Below are 16,787 nucleotides of genomic sequence, written 5' to 3' on the forward strand. Positions count from 1 at the left end.
AAGAGAGAAAGAGAGAGAGAGAGACAGAGACAGAGACATGAATTGGTTGGGACAGAGAGACAGAGAGAGGGAGGGAACCACGGAAAAGTGTGACCGTTGAGTCACTATCCCATGGCGGCTTGATCAGAGGGTGCACACGAGTTGGTTGTGAGCTTTCATTTGCTTGGGCTGGTCGGATCCATATCCATGTCCAAGATGGCTGCTGCGGTATCTGTATCGCCCGCTGAGGGACGGGTACAATTGGGCAGTCATATCATCGTGGCGGCGTTGCATCAGCACAACATGCGCGTCGTTCGTGTGCGGGAAAACGAGTAAGAGGCTGGTCATCTCGGCTCATGTTTTATGGTTGTTCTTTCAGCGCTGTGCCCGACCCTCCCTCACTTCGGTGCCTGCCTCGTTGATTGTGTGAAAAGACACGTGCGTATGGGCAAGATTCGCTTCAACAGCAAGCATTTGATTGGCACTGCGTACGGTGAATTTTATCGTGTGGACAGGGACCGCCTGATTCCTTACGTCCCAGAGGAGGACAACGACGATGAAGACGCCGCTGTTGAGGGTGACAACCGCGGCATTATTGCCACAAAGGCCAATCAGGGCCTTGATGATCAAGCCATCCAGAATCTCAAGAGTGAGGGCGTCACGGGCGAGGTGAGGCTGTCAACAGACTTGAACCCCTGATTGTCTGGCCATTTGGATGTGCGCCGTCGAGCAGGTGGGCTGATGCCTCGTTGCACCCAACTGATGCATCGCGCATAGGCCTTGGTTCAGACGTTGGTGGAAAATAGCAAAACCTTCAAGCAGAAGCATGCCTTCACCCGTGAAAAGTATATCAAGCGCAAAAAGGAAATGTCAGTGCTTTCATCTCGCCCGATCTGTTGGACGGACCACCTCCTCTACCTTGCGCCCATTGTCTCTCGGCAGCCGATGGCGTAGCTCACTTGGCTTACCTTGCTTCGCCTGGCGCCTGGCCCGTCTAAACCCAATGTATAGCCACGTCAATGCCGTGCAAATCTTGCGCCCAACGATTCGCAACTTGCACGACGCCTTTTACCAGCACTTTCCCGATAAGATTGCGTACGTCAACGGCTTGACGGTTTGATGGCTTTTTTTTTCTCTCTCTGTTTCTTGTCTTCTCATCCCGTGTATCACGGATATGCTAATTCCAGTTCGATTCGCGTTGACACACTTGCATCGCTGTTGATGCGTGCCAACGTGCAACCACATTCCCGCGTTGTTGTGTTTGAGACCTGCTCGGGCCTCATGACGGCGGCTGTTGCGAGACAGCTGGGAGGTGCGACGTTCTAGCTCTCCTCGGCTTTCCAAAAGTTCTTTGCGAACCATTTTATCCTACACACCCGTGTATTCACCACACTTTTGTACCTGCTACCAACTTGCACCATCTTGCTCAGCGACCGGCACGGTGATCCAAGTACACTGCGGCAGCGCACCTCAGCATACCTTGGTGACTTATTCTGACCTGTCAGCTGAGAGCAAGGCCACCATTGTGCCCTTTAGCATCAGCGAGCTGAGCACCGTCCTCGCCCAGCGCCAAGCTCTGGTCGACCGGACCGAGGTCTGTGGCGGGCCTCAATTCCTCGACGAGTCGCCGTAGCCGCCTTGAGTTTCACTCGTATCTTTGTTTTTCTGACCATGCCATAGGCCATTCCCGATAGTGATGTGCCCAACATGTTTGAGGGCCACCAGCGAGACCGTGCGCGAGCCCACGTGCTTTTGGGCCAATGTGACAGGTAGGGTGGCCTGTCGCCGGCTGTTACGGCAAGTTGCTCTGTGCCTTGATTCACGCCCTTCTCTGGCTCGTCTCTGTGCGACACAGCTTGATCGTGGCAGCGCGGTATCGGCCTACAAACATTGTGCAGTCCCTGCTGAAACTGCTGGCACCCTCACAGCCTTTTGTTGTTTACCACGAATATCGCGAGGTTGGTTGTGGCGTCGCAACGCAGATGTTCGGCGCTCGCAGTTCCTCATGCGTGGTCCCTCTTGCCTACCTGATTTGCTGCTTTGTGCAGCTCTTGGTCGAGTTGATGGACGAAATCAAGGGAGCAAGCGTCAACGTCAATTTGGCTGAAAATTTTTTGCGCTACTACCAGGTCCGCCCTGCCGTCTGCCTTCCGCCCGTCGACCCACCACAACGATTGCCTCTGTCAACTTACTCATGCTTGATAAAATTTGCCTGATCTCGCAGGTGCTGGAAAAGCGCACACACCCACTCATGACAACCGAGCCACGACCTGGCTCCTTGCTCTAGTGAGTTTTGCCGTTCAATGGGGATGGCGATCTGCGGGCCCATCATCACTCACGTGCGCTGCCCGGGTCTTTAGTGGTACCACAACGCACCGGACAGCAACCAGCTGCACGCGCACCCTGTATGAGCGTGCAGTCGCTCTGCATGGTCCCACAAGTACTCAGGACTCCGCTGCCAAGGCAGAATCTGGCGCACCAGAAGCCAAGCGCCCCTGCCCAGCCTAAACAAACGACTGCCTCTCCCTTTGCTATCTCCAGCTTCGTTTGGATCGCGCAGTGCTGAATATGCGCACCCCCCGTCGCAATTGTGAGACACACGACCAAATCAAACCGTTTGTCAATTGTTGATTTGTCAGGCCAGCCTTGCATGGTTTGCTACCCGTAGCAATGTCTCTCCAACGTAGCAATGTCTCTCCAATTTGTTTACATGTTCACATCAGCACAAGCGCGACTGCAGTTCAAACAATCGCAGCGAGCTCGTCACAAGGTGCAGGAGTTATTTGGGTGTTAAATGAGATATGATGTTGGGCCGAGAAGATCCGGCACCGGGGTTGGCTGATGGGGCTGCGGGCGGGCCCTGCGGGGGTGTTGGTATGGGTGCAGTACCGACGCGTGGGATTCCACTGGGCCAGCGGCTCGCCGCATTGGTGGTACAACGGGGTCGGCCTTTATCCGAGGTATCTAGCCAGACGTTGGCAGCCTTGAGGCCCCAGTTGTGTATTTCACGAGCAGTGGTCATGTCCGCGGGGTTGTAGCATAAGGACCAGAGCTCGCGCTTGGTGTAGGGAAAATCGGGCGTCAGCTCGGGTGAAATGTCCAGCTTGACGCCCTGGGAGCGGGGAAACGGTGCTTGGAAGGGGCACACCTTGACCGCACCGGCAATTCGCGGCACCAGCTGCCAAGTGCCCCCGTCAATGACGTACCTATGATGCAAATCAGGGTGGGCATGACGGCAAAAAGGCAGGTGAGTCACGGGCGCGACGCTGTCTTTGTGCATGTTGTTTTCAAGCCACCGACGCCATCGATGGCACCGTACCAGTCGCGGAAGCGGGAGATGAGGGCGGCGTCCAGATAGCCCGGTACCATGCAGGAGGAGAGAAGGGCGTTGATGAGGTCTTGCCGCTCTGGAAAATGGGACACAAATACTGGGCGTAGACGAGGGCGTGGCCACAGCCGAGTCATGGCCACTGAGAGGCGGCCCGAGCACTTGATGTGCGCATTGTGAGGCAAGGTTTCGTCCATCATGTGCTCTAGCAGGCGACGAAGCTTCCACCATGTGCCTTCCTGGCGGCAAATTTCCGACTGATAGAGGTGTGCCTCAAGCACGGTTTCCGGGTCAATGGCACATGCCAGGTAGGCGCCAATGAGCGACCCGCCGGATGCACCTGCAAAGCGGGTAAACTGGCGGATGCGGCCAGCCGCTACGAGGCCGTGTGCTACTCCAATGTGGTATGGCAGCATCCTATCATTCAAGCATGGAGGCAAGTGTGAAGTCAGAGGTGGGCAACAGGTGTGATGCGGGGTAGCAGTGGATGCGGAGAGGCAGGAGGCACGGTTCGGACAAAGGCAGAAGTTGAGGAGTGCCACGCCAGCCAGCCGGAGCACCACCATTGAAAGAACGTACCACCCACAACCAGAGAAGGCAATGACATCGCGTTCGGGCTGCTCTCGACGGGCTGCAAATGGCTGATGAGCCCCCGTGCTATGCATCCGAGTGGGGTGCTGTGCTCCACAGAGGAGTACAGGGCCAGAGGGCTGCTGCCGGCCCCAGCCTCGCGGCCAAACGCCAGCTGCCGCAGTTGCGTAACGCGATGCACGCAGGCACGGCATGCTCGTGGTGGTAGGTCCTGATCAAACCAGTGTGTGCACACCGGCTGCCAGTGATTAACTAGCACGGATTTAGTTGAAACATTCGTTCGGGGCGACCAAGTTCACAGGGATCCTGGCCAAGCCCATGGCGTGATCGTGCGAACGTCGTCGGCGGGGGACGTGTGCCGTTCGCCTGAACTGAAAGTGTCGAATCACCAAGTCACACCACGGGCCGTTGTCGCGATCCCACTGGCCAATATTTTCAAGACAACACCAACTCCAGGGTCTGAGTTGGACTCAATCTGCAATGATGCTCTATCGCCACTTGTCGCCCTGCCAAATCCGCGGCCGTCCATTCCAAATAAAAAAAAAAAAATGAAAAAAAAGAAAAAAAAAAAAAAAATAAAAAGTGATGGAGCCGTTCATTGCGTCAGCCGTCATCGTCGCTCTGTCTGTGTCTGTGTCTGTGTCTGTGTCTGTGTTTGTCTCCTCTCGCTTATACCAATTTGTCAGAAATTCTTCTTATTATTTGCTGACAAGTTCTGAGGGGGTGTCGGGATGGCGACTGGCGGTGGTGAGGGGGCGGCGACGGCGGCGGGTAAGTATCCAGGATTTGTAAAGTCCAAGGTGGGGTCGGCTCAGCAGTTGGTGACGGTGCCAAGAGTAGCGGCGCGCGATAGCAGTGTGGCTGCAGGTAGCCAACGAGATGTGGCGCTGCGGCACGAATACTTGGCCATCGTGGACGACGACCTGCCAGTGCCAACCTGTCCAGATGCTCCGCCTAAAGTAGATAGAGGGCTGGCCTCGCGGCGCCTGGTACGGCGCGCGAATCCACGGGCAAAGACGGCGAGCTTGAGCCGAAGCAAGCTCCGTCAGGGCCTCCTACGTGCGGCACAGGACAACGACGCGGCCTTTGTGCGGCGCCATGCAGAGGCCCTCGCTCAGTCGGGTCTGGCGTGTTGCCTGGACGATTATGCCTGGACGCCGCTCATGATTGCAAGTGCCGCCAACGCCTTGGATGTCGTGCATGCACTTGAAGAGGTCTTTGGATATGATCAACTCGACTATGAGCACGCTGACCGCGGTGGCAACACCGCCCTTTCCATCGCTCGCCAACACGGACACGAGCAGTTGGTCGACTTTCTCGTCGCAGTCGCTGCTCGGACACCAGCTGAGCCGAGACCCACCTCGGCTACGGAACAAGCCGGATCTGCAGGCGATAAGACATCGACGCACCCCATACCTGCCTCAAGCAAAGCACTCGCGCCTCAGCCTTGGTTCTGTGCGCCGTGTGGCCTGGAGGTGCGGGAGGCCGAGGCCTCCCATTGTGCAAGCATTGCACACAATATCAACTGCGCCCGCCCCGTGGCCCGTCACCCGTTTGTCCTGGGTGTGGCGAACAAAGGATATCAACTCATGAAAGCAGCAGGCTGGAACGAGCAATCGGGGCTGGGACCCGCACAAGCAGGTCGCATTGCGCCCGTCAAGACCGTGTTGAAGCGCGATCGTGCAGGGCTGGCCTCTGCACAGGATCAGTCCAGCGAAGTGCCTGCGCAAAAGGCCAAGGTGACACACTTCAAGGCCAATGATCTCCAAGCCGTCCGCGATGCACCGCGTCCAGCGCGGCGCCTTGATCAACCCCTTCCCCGTAAAGTCCAGGCCCGCCTTGTCGCAGCCGAGCAGCAGCGTGATCGGGATTGGCGCCACATGGCTGCAGCCTCGGATCAGCCTCGGCTTGAGCCCACATAGCCTGGGTTGGATTGTACTGCATGGTATGCGAGGCCTTCCTTGTGAGGTGATCAACTTGTCGTTTGTTGGATGGGACCGATGTAAGTTTCTCACATGTCAATCGATTGATGAATGCAAGGTTTTCAGCTGCCCGCTACTCCTGCTCGAAAAGTGCCGCAACTAGTTGGCAGCGGTGGGCTTGAGCATCTGAACGAGATGGTGAACGAGCTCTGACTCTTGTTGCATCTCTTCGAGGATTTTCTCAAGAGCGGCTCCGTCATGCGCATCCTGCAGCCAGCCATGGCAGAACGGGTCAGGGACGCAAGCAAGACAAGTAGCAGGCAGGGCGAGCGGTATTGAGTCATGCCAGAGTGCAGCCAGCATGCCAAACCTCGGCATCCAGGATGGCCTCAAAGCGTTGCTGGCAGGCATCCAAGACGTTCATGTACTTGTCAAGGTGAAACTCGAGCTGGTCGCCCACTCGCGTAACAAAGCCCGTTTCGAGATACAGCTGTTGATGTCATCCACGGTGCATGAGGACAATGATGTCCACTGTTGATTTGGCCCCAAAGGCTAAGAAAAACGCTTCTGCGTAACAATATCATACCTTGTAGGTGCTGATGGCGCTGATGGTGTACGGCCGGGTGGCCGAGCTGTCAAAATTGGCAAAGCGTCGCAAGTCTTGCAAGGCAAACGACGCCAAATGCTTGGCCATATCTAGAGGTCCCCAATGGCCCACCGTTCGCCTTCTGAGTGTCGCCGGGGTTTCAGCAACCAAGCGATGCGGTCGTGACCTTGCAAACTCACCTTCACCTGCAACTCGGCCACGCTCGACGAGCAACTTCATGGTGGTGAGTGAAGTGAGCTCAGCGCGGGGCTCCTCTAGTAGCGTGCAGGTGTCTGGCTTGATGCTGCCTTTGACGTGGTCCAAATTGTAAATGGCATGTCCGACCTATGGGTTGCGGTCGGAGGCCACACAACCAGCGATGGCGACAATTCAAGTTCGTAGACACGATAAGACACTACCAGGCCACTTAGGCTGGTGGGAACACAGGCCAGAGGCGGGAATGTACATGACGGGTCCTGGTCATCTATGTACCACCTTGTCCCCATTCCACCACCGTTTCAAAAGGAGCGCGTTCTGGCTCGTCATACCTCGTGCGCCGCTACATGGTAGACAATAGTGTCGACGGCATCGAGCAATGCTGCAAGCTCTTTGCCGTTTACACAGACCTAACCCCACCCAGAGTTGAGTGGTGCGGTGGCATTGCCATGCCAAGCGAAGCGGGATGCATGGCGCGATATCGGACCACACCTTTTCAACCATGTCGCCGGTTGTCTGCAGACGTGCACCCGTCGAGACGGCGTCGAAATAGATTTTCACTCCCTTTTCGTTTTTCACTGCGGAGCGATTGGGAATGCTTTGACCAGAGAAACGGAAATGGAGTGACATGCCAGACTACATGTGCATGGCCCGGTCCATGGCCAAACGTGAGTGGGCCTTTGGGTGCACAGCAAGCACTAGGCAGTCATCAAATTGCACCAGGTCGGGCGAGAAGCTGCGTTGCCTCAATGTAGCCACCTTACTTGAAAGGGCAGGTAGTAGATGCCGGCTAGGCTGGCGCTCAAGGCAAAAAGGCCCTTTTGGCTGAGATCGGTTTTGCGCTGACGAAAGTACTCGACAATGTCAGCCTGGATGGCAGCGATCGTATCATTGGCATCCTTGTAATCCATGTCCAGGAACCTGTTTCGACAAATGAACAATGCTGCTAAGTTCACACAGAACACATAGTGGTGTAACCCCAGCTGCCAGCACAAGCCCTGTGCGCACCGAATGCTAAAGTCAGGAATCACTTTCACCCGAAGAGGGTCTCCGTAGCCTGGGGCACGATGCGACCAAAAAGCACGGTCAGAGCGAGCGTTTGGGGAGACTTTTAGCACACGGCAGGGCGCTTTCGAGCATCGGCAAGGGCAGCCAGTGCTCGGCTCTACGCGTGAGCACAGGGGTATGCAAGAAACACACCAGACTCGATATCATGCACCAGCTGCAAGAGGACAGGCCATGGACACGTGAGCTTTGCAAAAGGGTTTCCACACAGTTTTGCTCGCCGACCAGGTGCCCTTACCTGAATGTGGTATTTGCAATCCATCCAGCGACGGTCAAGCTCCTCCCAAGCCGAATCCAGTTGCTCACTATAGCACCCACAAAGCAATGGCGGGAAGGATTGAATCCAGACGATCATGAGGTGCCGGCTCCCACCGGAGCATCGTCTGAGGATGCGTGCCCATGCAGGTGACGATTTCAAATCTTACATGTCCTCGAGGGCCAAGCAGACACGATACTGGCGGAGAAAGGGCAGATAATTTTTTTGCTCCGCAGTCAGATCCTGCATGACCTAGACCGATGGAATAAAATGGTGAGGTCGGACATTGCTTCCTCACCATTTTCACGCTCATGGGCCCCAACGCTGTCGAACCTCCAGCTGAGCAACGAGGTCATCAAAAGCCTGTAGCACGGGCACCAGTTCAGTTTTGAAGACGGTGGCGTACGCAGCATGTGTATAGCTCGAGGTGGCAGCGTCCCATGTAATGATCGTGTAGGGGTTGAGCAAGGCGGCATCTGTGCATTTTCAAATTGTGGCACGGTGGTCCCGGGGAGAGGTGAATTTTTGGCTTGCAAATGAGGAAGCTTGGTGTAAGGCAGTGGCCTAACACCGCGCGCCATGCTAAGCGGGACCTGCGAAAAAAAGCACACCCCACCTCCTGGGCTTCCATCAGCCTCTAGCTTTTTGGCAGTCTCGTTGCCCTGCACTTTCTTCGACCAGGCCCGGTAGTACCTGGAAGCAGGTGCATCAACCAAGGGTAACGCAACAGCAAGAAGAGAGCTTCATGGCACATGATGGGTCGCAAAGGACAACGTACGCATCATAGTAATGTGAGATGACGGCCGAGTACTTGAGGAGCACGGCATCAAATTCTAAGGGATAGGAGGCGGTGCTTGAGCCAGTGAGGTGCTGACCAGGAAGCTGGTAGGCTGGTGGACAGCAGAGGGAAATTCTGCTGTGTGATTGTGCGAATCAGACCTGGGAAACCATGCGGCAGCTCGTCGAGAGCAGAGCAAATGTGAGCTCGTGCCACATCGTTGCTGGCCGAGGCCAAGTCCAAGAGGTCGTAAAACTCGTCGGAGAAATCGCGAACGCCGACAAATTGACTAGGAGCCGATGCAAAGAGAGTCCCAAGGGCGAGAAGTCAGCACCGCACACATCAAAGGTCGTGTTTGGGGTGCAGGCAAAAGGGTCACGTTGGGCACGGGCCCTTGTCGATGGCCAGCTTCGAGGGAGGCGTTGTGCTTGGGATGCAGAGCGTGTGCATGTGTGCAGGTGCGCAAGTGTGTGCGTGCCGCCAGCGCTGGGTTGACCCGTTCAAATGCATTTAGCGAGAGGTGATCAGTGACATACCTGGCAATGGCAGCACGAATGTACTTGTCTTGGTTGGCGCTGGGGTACGTCTTTTCAATGTGCTTTCGAATGAGTTGATGGCTGGCCTCTTCAATCTTCTTGAGCAGCGAGATGCCTGCATGACCAGCCAGCTCGCCCTTGATGGCGGCAAAACTGGTCGGTGGCAAATGTTCAGTTCAACACGCGAGGGGACGGGCTCAACAATCACTCAAGCCAATGCATGGATCTGCCAGTACATACTTGGCCAGAGCCGCTTCAAAAACCATGGTGACTCGTGATCACGGCAGGCAGCAGTGGTGGCAACTCGCCGCCGCCTCCTCCTCAAAACTGAAATTAATTTTTTTTTTCACATGCCAGTAAAATTCGGATTTTGTGAATTTTATTTTATTTTATCATCTGATTTAATTTTTAAAGTGGCAGCGGCTTCGGGATTTAGAAGACTGGTCTCGATTGGATTTTGTTTGAGCGGGGTGGGCGGGGGCACGCGCGTGGTTGGTGTGAATAGGCAGCGTGCATGGATATGTGTGCTTGTCATCGCTTGAGTCAGGCTGGTTGTTGATCGCCTTACATCGAGAAGAAGCAGACGGGGGACTGCAAGAGGAAGGCACATCATGTATCGTGACGCGGCCTGGCGCGTGGGGGCCAGCTGGTTGACCCTCGTGTGTGCGGTGGTGATGATTCATTGTCACGAGATCGAGGCCAACGCCGAGTCACCTGTTGAATGCGGGGAACTGTTTCCTGCCATGCTGTGTTGTCTGGACCCACTTTGGGACCCGGCAACGCACCAACCACGAAATTGCGGGCATGATGGTCAAGCTGCTCGACTGTGCTTCGCCCGACCGCAGGTGGCATGTAACAAGAGCACCGGCCCGATTGTGACTGCAGACGAGGCAGCTGCTTTCGCAAGTCCCCTGACCTGTGATGGACAGACTTACACGCTGGCGGACGTGGCGCGCATTGAGGTGACTTGGCACCCTGCTCTTGCGCTTGTGTGAGCTGGAGTTGGGGTAGAGTCTCTCCCACCTCCTGAATTGTTTTTGCCGTCTCAAACCTGCACACGTCTTGCAATGGATCCATTAGACATTTGCGTGCAGTTTTGTCGATGCAGAGGGCGAGTACGAGTTTGAAACAGCCTTGGGCTTGAGCGTGTTCTTTGGCATGCTGGGCTTGGATCGATTTTATCTGGGCTATCCTGCACTCGGCCTTCTCAAGCTCATGACGCTGGGCTTTCTCTTCTTTGGCCAGGTCTGCACATGCTCATGCTCACTCTCTCAATGCCGCCAACCATCTATCATTTCGGTAAATGTGCTCACCCCTTCCTGTTGGGCGACGGACCGCGCCAGTTGGTGGACGTGGTGCTGATTGCGACGCAGACTGTGGGGCCTGCCGACGGCACGCCGTATAAGATGCGCTTTACTGGCCCACGCATCACCAAGCTCTGGGCTAACAACGACACGTACTTTTTATGATACGACTATCCATCCCTCCTCTTGGGGATTGTTTCCACGGGATCAGTGATCCATTCCTGCCTCATTCAGGCTGAAGATAATTGACGACTTCGCTCTACCATTCGGTGTGCACATTTCCCCATCCTCGCCTGCGCATGTTGCCTATCTCAAGCCTTGTTTAATTTTTAAAATTTTAAAAGGTTGTCCCATTTCATTCGGAGTCAATCGGAGGGCTGGAATCAATTCGACAACCGCACGCGTCTACGACACCAAAACAAGAAAAGTGGGGTTGAAAACACATCAACCACTGGGGTCGGGGGGCCAATGGGTTCGAATGGCAAAGCCATCATCGAAACCAGGCCACATCACGAGCCAGTTAACAGTTTTGGTTAGGCAAAAAACACAAGATGTTAAAGATACAAAAACATGAAACGTCGGCAAGAATCCGACAAGTCGACTGGAATTAAGAGTAAGGAGTTTACTCCATCTCCTCCTCTTCCTCGTCAAACTCGCCCTCCTCCTCGGCGGTGGCATCCTGGTACTGCTGGTACTCGGAGACGAGATCGTTCATGTTGGACTCGGCCTCAGTGAACTCCATCTCATCCATACCCTCACCAGTGTACCAGTGAAGGAAGGCCTTGCGACGGAACATGGCAGTGAACTGCTCCGAGACGCGCTTGAAGAGCTCCTGGATGGCGGTCGAGTTACCAATGAAGGTGGAGGACATCTTGAGGCCGCGGGGAGGGATGTCGCAGACGGCGGTCTTGATGTTGTTGGGGATCCATTCGACGAAGTAGCTCGAGTTCTTGTTCTGAACGTTGAGCATCTGCTCGTCAACCTCCTTCATGGACATGCGGCCACGGAAGATGGCGGCAACGGTGAGGTAGCGGCCGTGACGGGGGTCGCAGGCAGCCATCATGTTCTTGGCATCGAACATCTGCTGGGTCAGCTCGGGGACCGACAGGTTGCGGTACTGCTGGGAGCCACGGCTGGTCAGGGGGGCAAAGCCGGGCATGAAGAAGTGGAGACGGGGGAAGGGCACCATGTTGACGGCGAGCTTGCGGAGATCAGAGTTGAGCTGGCCGGGGAAGCGGAGGCAGGTGGTGACACCCGACATGCAGGCGGAGACGAGGTGGTTCAAGTCACCGTAGGTGGGGGTGGTGAGCTTGAGGGTACGGAAGCAGATATCGTACAGGGCCTCGTTGTCAATGCAGTAGGTCTCATCGGTGTTCTCGACAAGCTGGTGCACCGAGAGGGTGGCGTTGTAGGGCTCGACAACGGTGTCCGAGACCTTGGGGGAGGGCACCACGGAGAAGGTGTTCATGATGCGGTCGGGGTACTCCTCACGGATCTTGGAGATGAGGAGAGTACCCATGCCGGAGCCGGTACCACCGCCGAGCGAGTGGGTGAGCTGGAAGCCCTGGAGGCAGTCGCAGCCCTCAGCCTCCTTGCGGACGACATCGAGGACAGAGTCGACGAGCTCAGCACCCTCGGTGTAGTGACCCTTGGCCCAGTTGTTACCGGCGCCAGACTGGCCAAAGACAAAGTTGTCGGGGCGGAAGATCTGGCCGAAGGGGCCAGCGCGGACTGAGTCCATGGTTCCGGGCTCAAGGTCGACGAGGACGGCGCGGGGCACATACTTGCCACCGGTGGCCTCGTTGTAGTAGACGTTGATGCGCTCCAGCTGGAGATCGCTGTCACCGTGGTAGGTGCCGGTGGGGTCAATGCCGTGCTCATCGGAGATGACCTCCCAGAACTTGGCACCAATCTGGTTGCCGCACTGGCCAGCCTGGATGTGAACGATTTCACGCATGATGGCGGTTGGAAAAAAAGGGGGGGGAAAGGGGTGGCAAAAGGCAGCCGAGCTTTCGAGATCCAACGGACGACGAAGAAAAATGCACGAGAGTCAGCTGGCAGCACCAGAGCGAAGCAAGTGAGAGGGGGCTCAGTGTGTCGTTAGGGGTGTCGTGCAGGTGTGGTAGATGTAAGGCAAAAGAGGTGTTAAGATGGCATTCGGGTGTGAGCCCTTGACGGGTCGGAGAGGGGGATTTTTGTTTGGTGGGCAAAAGGTTTTGGGGCGTAGGGGGTTCAACGGTTGCCACATGCAGGTGGCTTGGGGGAGACTTTGGGGGAAGTTGCCTGGGATTGCTGCTTTTGTGTGCATGTGTGTGTGGTGGTTTCATGCGGATCAAGGGGGGGAGGTTGCTGAGAGGTGTGGTGCGTCGTTGCCTGGAGGTTTTGGTTTTTGAATATTATTTAGATTAAAAACGGGTTTATAGTCATTCATATTTTCTGTATTAAACAGGTGCTGAAAATTCTTTTAGAATGGTTGCGTGAGCGCAAATTATCCTAGTTGAAGAACACAGCTAAGAACAGGCGTTGTCGACACTTCACAACGGTCCGTCCTTTTTTCACACAACTGGTCCCCCAACCCGCCGAGATGAGGCAGACTGGTGGTCTGGCTCCTACGGGGCGAGACATGATGACCCTGCAATTGTTCTCGTCTGGGCGTTGCCATGGCAAGCTTTGGCTGTGTCTGATGCTTGGGGTTGGGTGGGGTAGGCGAAGCCTTGCGGGGGTCCTTGCGGCTAGGAGGAGGGCCCAGTTCCTTTCGACCTTTTCAGCCTTCAGAGTCACACAATCACAAGGGCTGGGCGCACCACTGCATGCAGGCGTCTGGTCCCAACTTGAGCGTGGCCAACAGGTCGGCAACCTGCAAGGACGGGCATGCACAGAGGCGTCATCTCAATGCACCCAATAGGAAATGCATCAGCGACAACACAGCACAAGCTTCAGGCGAGTGAGTGACACCAAGAAAAGCCAAGGGCAGGTCATGGACTACGAACGTGTTGGCGCTGGGAATCGCTGCAGTATACACGGACGGAGCCGCTCGTAGTCTCTTGTGTAACGAAGCAGTCGGCTGGGAGGGGCAACAGGTTGACAGACGCCCAGAGCTTAGCCCGGCCAGGCTTACCCGAGCGCACCACCTCCCAACAACCTCGGCGAAATTGTGCATGCCATTGGTGCTGAGCCTTGGCCAACGCGATGGGCTGCGATGCATCTTGCGTGGCTTCTCCAATCTCATGTTTAATGGGCGGCACCACTGCAGCCTCGCCCGACAAAGGCTGATGCTCGGGGTGTGGAGGGTGTGTCTCGATGGCATCAAGCGGTCGTGTCACGTTTTGCGAGGCCTTGGGCCGCATTAAGTGGGCGATTCGCGTCAAGGCGCGGTGCCGCACCAAGGGGGGCTTGGCATCACTTGGCTGAAGAGCCGGGCGTGGATTCGGCATGGCTGTGGCCAAAGTAGCTTGTGAGGGGGCTGGGTCCCGAGTTTGCGTGGTGGTTGGCTGATTGAGCAGTGGGGAGGCCGAGGCCTGGGTCAGGGTCTGAGTCAGCACGGGGCGTGAGTCGGCCCGATCCTTATGGCGTGCGGATGGCATGCGAGTGGTTGAGGCCGGGGTTTCAGATAGGGTTGCACCTAGGGTGCCGCTGCTGCTTATGGTCAGAGTCGTGGCTGGTGCAGGGAGGGACCACGGTTGCAGTTCGGGCTGCCCATGGAACGTCAGGCCGCCAAAGGGAAGCGGCAAGCACTGACTCCAATCCGGTCGGGCCTCGGCACTCACGTCCTGAACCGTTGGTGGAGGCTTGGCCCGAAAGCGGAGCCAGCCTAGACGAGACGGATCCGATGGTGAAGGTCGGCCATGTGCGGGTATGATGCGCTGCCAGTCAGCAGCAGAACCTTGGGCATAAAGTCCCTTCAAGTGTGAGCGCGCTGCCTCGGTCGTGAGCGGATCAGGTGCATGCAGAGTCACAAAGTGCTCTGTTGGTGTCACAGACGCCATCAGATTCGTGACCGGACCTGGGTACTGGGGCAGATGCAAGGCACGGCTGATCCGAGGGGGAAAGGTTTGACGCCAGGTCGGGGAGAATCGTCGGCAGCGCGCCAAGGCACCAGTCACTCGGCGATTCGCGCTTAGCCGCTGCAAACGCTCATGCTCGTCGTTCGCTTGGCAGGAGAGGAGCGGGAGGTTGAGTGTCCGCTCTGGTCGGTGCGGTGTTTTTTTTTTTGTAACCGAACTTTTGTCAGACGGATAATTGTCAGACGGATAATTGTCAGCAAGATCATGGATGACAAATTGTCATTCGATTCGTCAACTACACCTTCTGGCAGCATCTCGCAGTCTCTAGAGATCTTGTATCAACAGGTTCTGGCAACACCTCGTCCCCACGATCATCAAGCAAAGACGATCAAGGTGATGAAAGCCTGCACTTTTGGTAAGAGCCAGAAGAAGCCCCGTCGACGTGGTGGTGACAAGGAACTGATGCAAACGCTTTCAGTGATGACGGGAGGGCATGCTCGGGGCCTCGGAAAGAGGTGGGCTGGGCCCGGGGCTGAGAAGCATTTTCTTGATATCCAGCCGGTGAAGCATCATCTCCGACCTTTTCTCCCAAGCCAGCTCCAGCTCACCTTCAGCGCCATCTATCCCCACGACAGTACTTGTGTGTGCGCGCGCACCACCGAGAGCCCGTTGTCGCTGAACCTCCGGCCCATTTCGGCGGTGCTTGTGAGAGATCAGCAGCATGTTTGGTTTCCCACGTTTTACCCAGCCCGACTACGGCTACTACACCCCCCGTGCCCCGCGCCAAGTCTACCGCGACCCTTATCAGCGGGCCGCTTATCGCCATCCGTACGAGTACTTTGACGACGAAGACCAGTACGTGGCTGACCCCTGGGCCGTTCAACGCCAAAAGCAACAGCTTCGACGCCAGCAAGAGCTAGCCGCCCAACAAGAGCGTGAACGGCAGCTGCGTTTGAAACGACAGCAACAACAGCAGCGCCAGCAACAGGTCAAGGCTCGCCATGCCCAACTACGTGCCTACAATGAAGCAGCCACCATCATCCAGCGCGCCTGGCGTCGACACAGCGCCCAAGTCCAGGCTGAACGCGAAGCGCACGCCGCAGCCGTCGTTACCCGCTGCGTCCGACGAGTAGCCGCCGCCCTGCGCGCACGGCGTGTCCTCGACTCGCTGCGCCGTCTGGCTGAGGCACGCAAGCAACTCGATGAGCTTGCCAGCGACTTTACCTCCACCATGCGAGGCTATCGTGCTCTTTTGATGTTTACAGATCAAGTGGAGAAGCTCATCCTTCGCCTGGATGCCATCCCCCATCACCGCAACGACTACGTACGAGCGCGTCGCAAGGCCATCGTTCGTGATGCGCAACAAGTTTTGCGCCTGGCCGACGTGGTGTTGCACACGTTCAACCGACAGGCTACCGTGGCCCAGCGCGCCTTCCGAGCTTGGCGCATGCGCCACCAGGCCACGGCCCGCGACCAGGCTGCCCGCGTGGTGACGCGCTGCGTTCGCAATGCCCCGGCCATTCGCGAGGCCAAGGCTGTGCGCCGAGATCTGGCCCAGATGCAGGAGCAGCTCGCTGCACTCCGGAGCCTTGAGGCCGACTATCAGCGCTCCTTGCAAGAGATGGCCAAACTGACGCAGCGCCTCAGCAATCAGCACCGCTCTGAGCTTGCTGCCGCCGTCGCACAGCATGCCGCTACCACTCGAGCTCAGCGCACGAGCGCGCTGGCGCAGGCTTCTTGGCCGCAATGGGCCGATCCCAATGCACCTACCATTCTTACCAGCTGCCCCCGTGATGAGGATGCTGCCCAAGATGAGCCGATGCCATCAACCACGCCAACGACTGCGTCACCATCGACACATGCACCAGCCACTTCTCAGCCCAGTCACAAGCGGGCTCGCCGGAACAAGAAGCGAGGTGGCAAGAAGCACTAAAATCATGTTTTACTACCTCAGGCCCAGTCCCAATATGTGTTGATAGTCAAGGCAGGGCTGTCCCGATGCTTGTCGAGTTTTTGACCAAGCCCTCGCGAATCCTTATCGAGTTTCTAATTGACCAGAATGATGATATCCGTGTATGACCTCCTCCTTCTGGTGCACTCACACACACACATGTAAACCTCGTCCTTTTGATTGTGCAAGCTGGACGATAATGATGACAACATGCACATCCAACATCATCATTACACAAGCCAAAAGAGCTCTGTTGTCAGACAATGTAAAG

At 56.4% G+C, this 16,787-nt stretch overlaps 8 protein-coding genes across 8 annotated transcripts; 4 read left to right on the forward strand and 4 right to left on the reverse strand.

Annotated features, from left to right (window-relative positions):
* Positions 1–342: 342 nt before the first annotated feature.
* Positions 343–2,487, forward strand: MONBRDRAFT_23559 (uncharacterized protein; the record flags this gene model as incomplete). The annotated part of the gene is made up of 10 exons (XM_001743670.1): positions 343–648; positions 757–848; positions 991–1,074; positions 1,167–1,291; positions 1,485–1,573; positions 1,660–1,748; positions 1,835–1,937; positions 2,028–2,108; positions 2,204–2,265; positions 2,340–2,487. The coding sequence occupies 10 exons, from the start codon at positions 343–345 to the stop codon at positions 2,485–2,487; spliced, it is 1,179 nt and encodes a 392-aa protein (XP_001743722.1).
* Positions 2,488–2,758: 271 nt separating this feature from the next.
* On the reverse strand, positions 2,759–3,972 carry MONBRDRAFT_23560 (uncharacterized protein; the record flags this gene model as incomplete). The annotated part of the gene is made up of 3 exons (XM_001743916.1): positions 2,759–3,185; positions 3,299–3,724; positions 3,887–3,972. 3 exons carry the CDS (start codon positions 3,970–3,972, stop codon positions 2,759–2,761), a joined length of 939 nt encoding a protein of 312 aa, XP_001743968.1.
* A 657-nt stretch (positions 3,973–4,629) lies between these two features.
* On the forward strand, positions 4,630–5,820 carry MONBRDRAFT_6414 (uncharacterized protein; the record flags this gene model as incomplete). Its single annotated transcript, XM_001743671.1, has 1 exon — positions 4,630–5,820. The coding sequence occupies one exon, from the start codon at positions 4,630–4,632 to the stop codon at positions 5,818–5,820; it is 1,191 nt and encodes a 396-aa protein (XP_001743723.1).
* A 159-nt stretch (positions 5,821–5,979) lies between these two features.
* MONBRDRAFT_31533 (uncharacterized protein) lies at positions 5,980–9,523 on the reverse strand (the record flags this gene model as incomplete). The annotated part of the gene is made up of 17 exons (XM_001743917.1): positions 5,980–6,087; positions 6,191–6,310; positions 6,407–6,516; positions 6,607–6,751; positions 6,955–7,032; positions 7,115–7,258; positions 7,387–7,543; positions 7,631–7,679; positions 7,823–7,844; positions 7,926–7,992; positions 8,113–8,195; positions 8,277–8,419; positions 8,560–8,636; positions 8,722–8,776; positions 8,883–9,010; positions 9,258–9,410; positions 9,498–9,523. 17 exons carry the CDS (start codon positions 9,521–9,523, stop codon positions 5,980–5,982), a joined length of 1,665 nt encoding a protein of 554 aa, XP_001743969.1.
* Positions 9,524–9,931: 408 nt separating this feature from the next.
* Positions 9,932–10,726, forward strand: MONBRDRAFT_15027 (uncharacterized protein; the record flags this gene model as incomplete). The annotated part of the gene is made up of 3 exons (XM_001743672.1): positions 9,932–10,163; positions 10,366–10,502; positions 10,601–10,726. 3 exons carry the CDS (start codon positions 9,932–9,934, stop codon positions 10,724–10,726), a joined length of 495 nt encoding a protein of 164 aa, XP_001743724.1.
* A 204-nt stretch (positions 10,727–10,930) lies between these two features.
* Positions 10,931–12,590, reverse strand: TUB_2 (beta tubulin). Its single transcript, XM_001743918.1, has one exon. The coding sequence runs from the start codon at positions 12,516–12,518 to the stop codon at positions 11,184–11,186; it is 1,335 nt and encodes a 444-aa protein (XP_001743970.1). The 5' UTR covers positions 12,519–12,590; the 3' UTR covers positions 10,931–11,183.
* Positions 12,591–13,536: 946 nt separating this feature from the next.
* On the reverse strand, positions 13,537–14,547 carry MONBRDRAFT_6417 (uncharacterized protein; the record flags this gene model as incomplete). Its single annotated transcript, XM_001743919.1, has 1 exon — positions 13,537–14,547. The coding sequence occupies one exon, from the start codon at positions 14,545–14,547 to the stop codon at positions 13,537–13,539; it is 1,011 nt and encodes a 336-aa protein (XP_001743971.1).
* A 739-nt stretch (positions 14,548–15,286) lies between these two features.
* On the forward strand, positions 15,287–16,498 carry MONBRDRAFT_23563 (uncharacterized protein; the record flags this gene model as incomplete). Its single annotated transcript, XM_001743673.1, has 1 exon — positions 15,287–16,498. The coding sequence occupies one exon, from the start codon at positions 15,287–15,289 to the stop codon at positions 16,496–16,498; it is 1,212 nt and encodes a 403-aa protein (XP_001743725.1).
* Positions 16,499–16,787: the final 289 nt, after the last annotated feature.

The sequence above is a fragment of the Monosiga brevicollis genome, genomic scaffold, assembly GCF_000002865.3.
Source record: "Monosiga brevicollis MX1 MONBRscaffold_4 genomic scaffold, whole genome shotgun sequence".
Taxonomy (NCBI): Eukaryota; class Choanoflagellata; order Craspedida; family Salpingoecidae; genus Monosiga; species Monosiga brevicollis.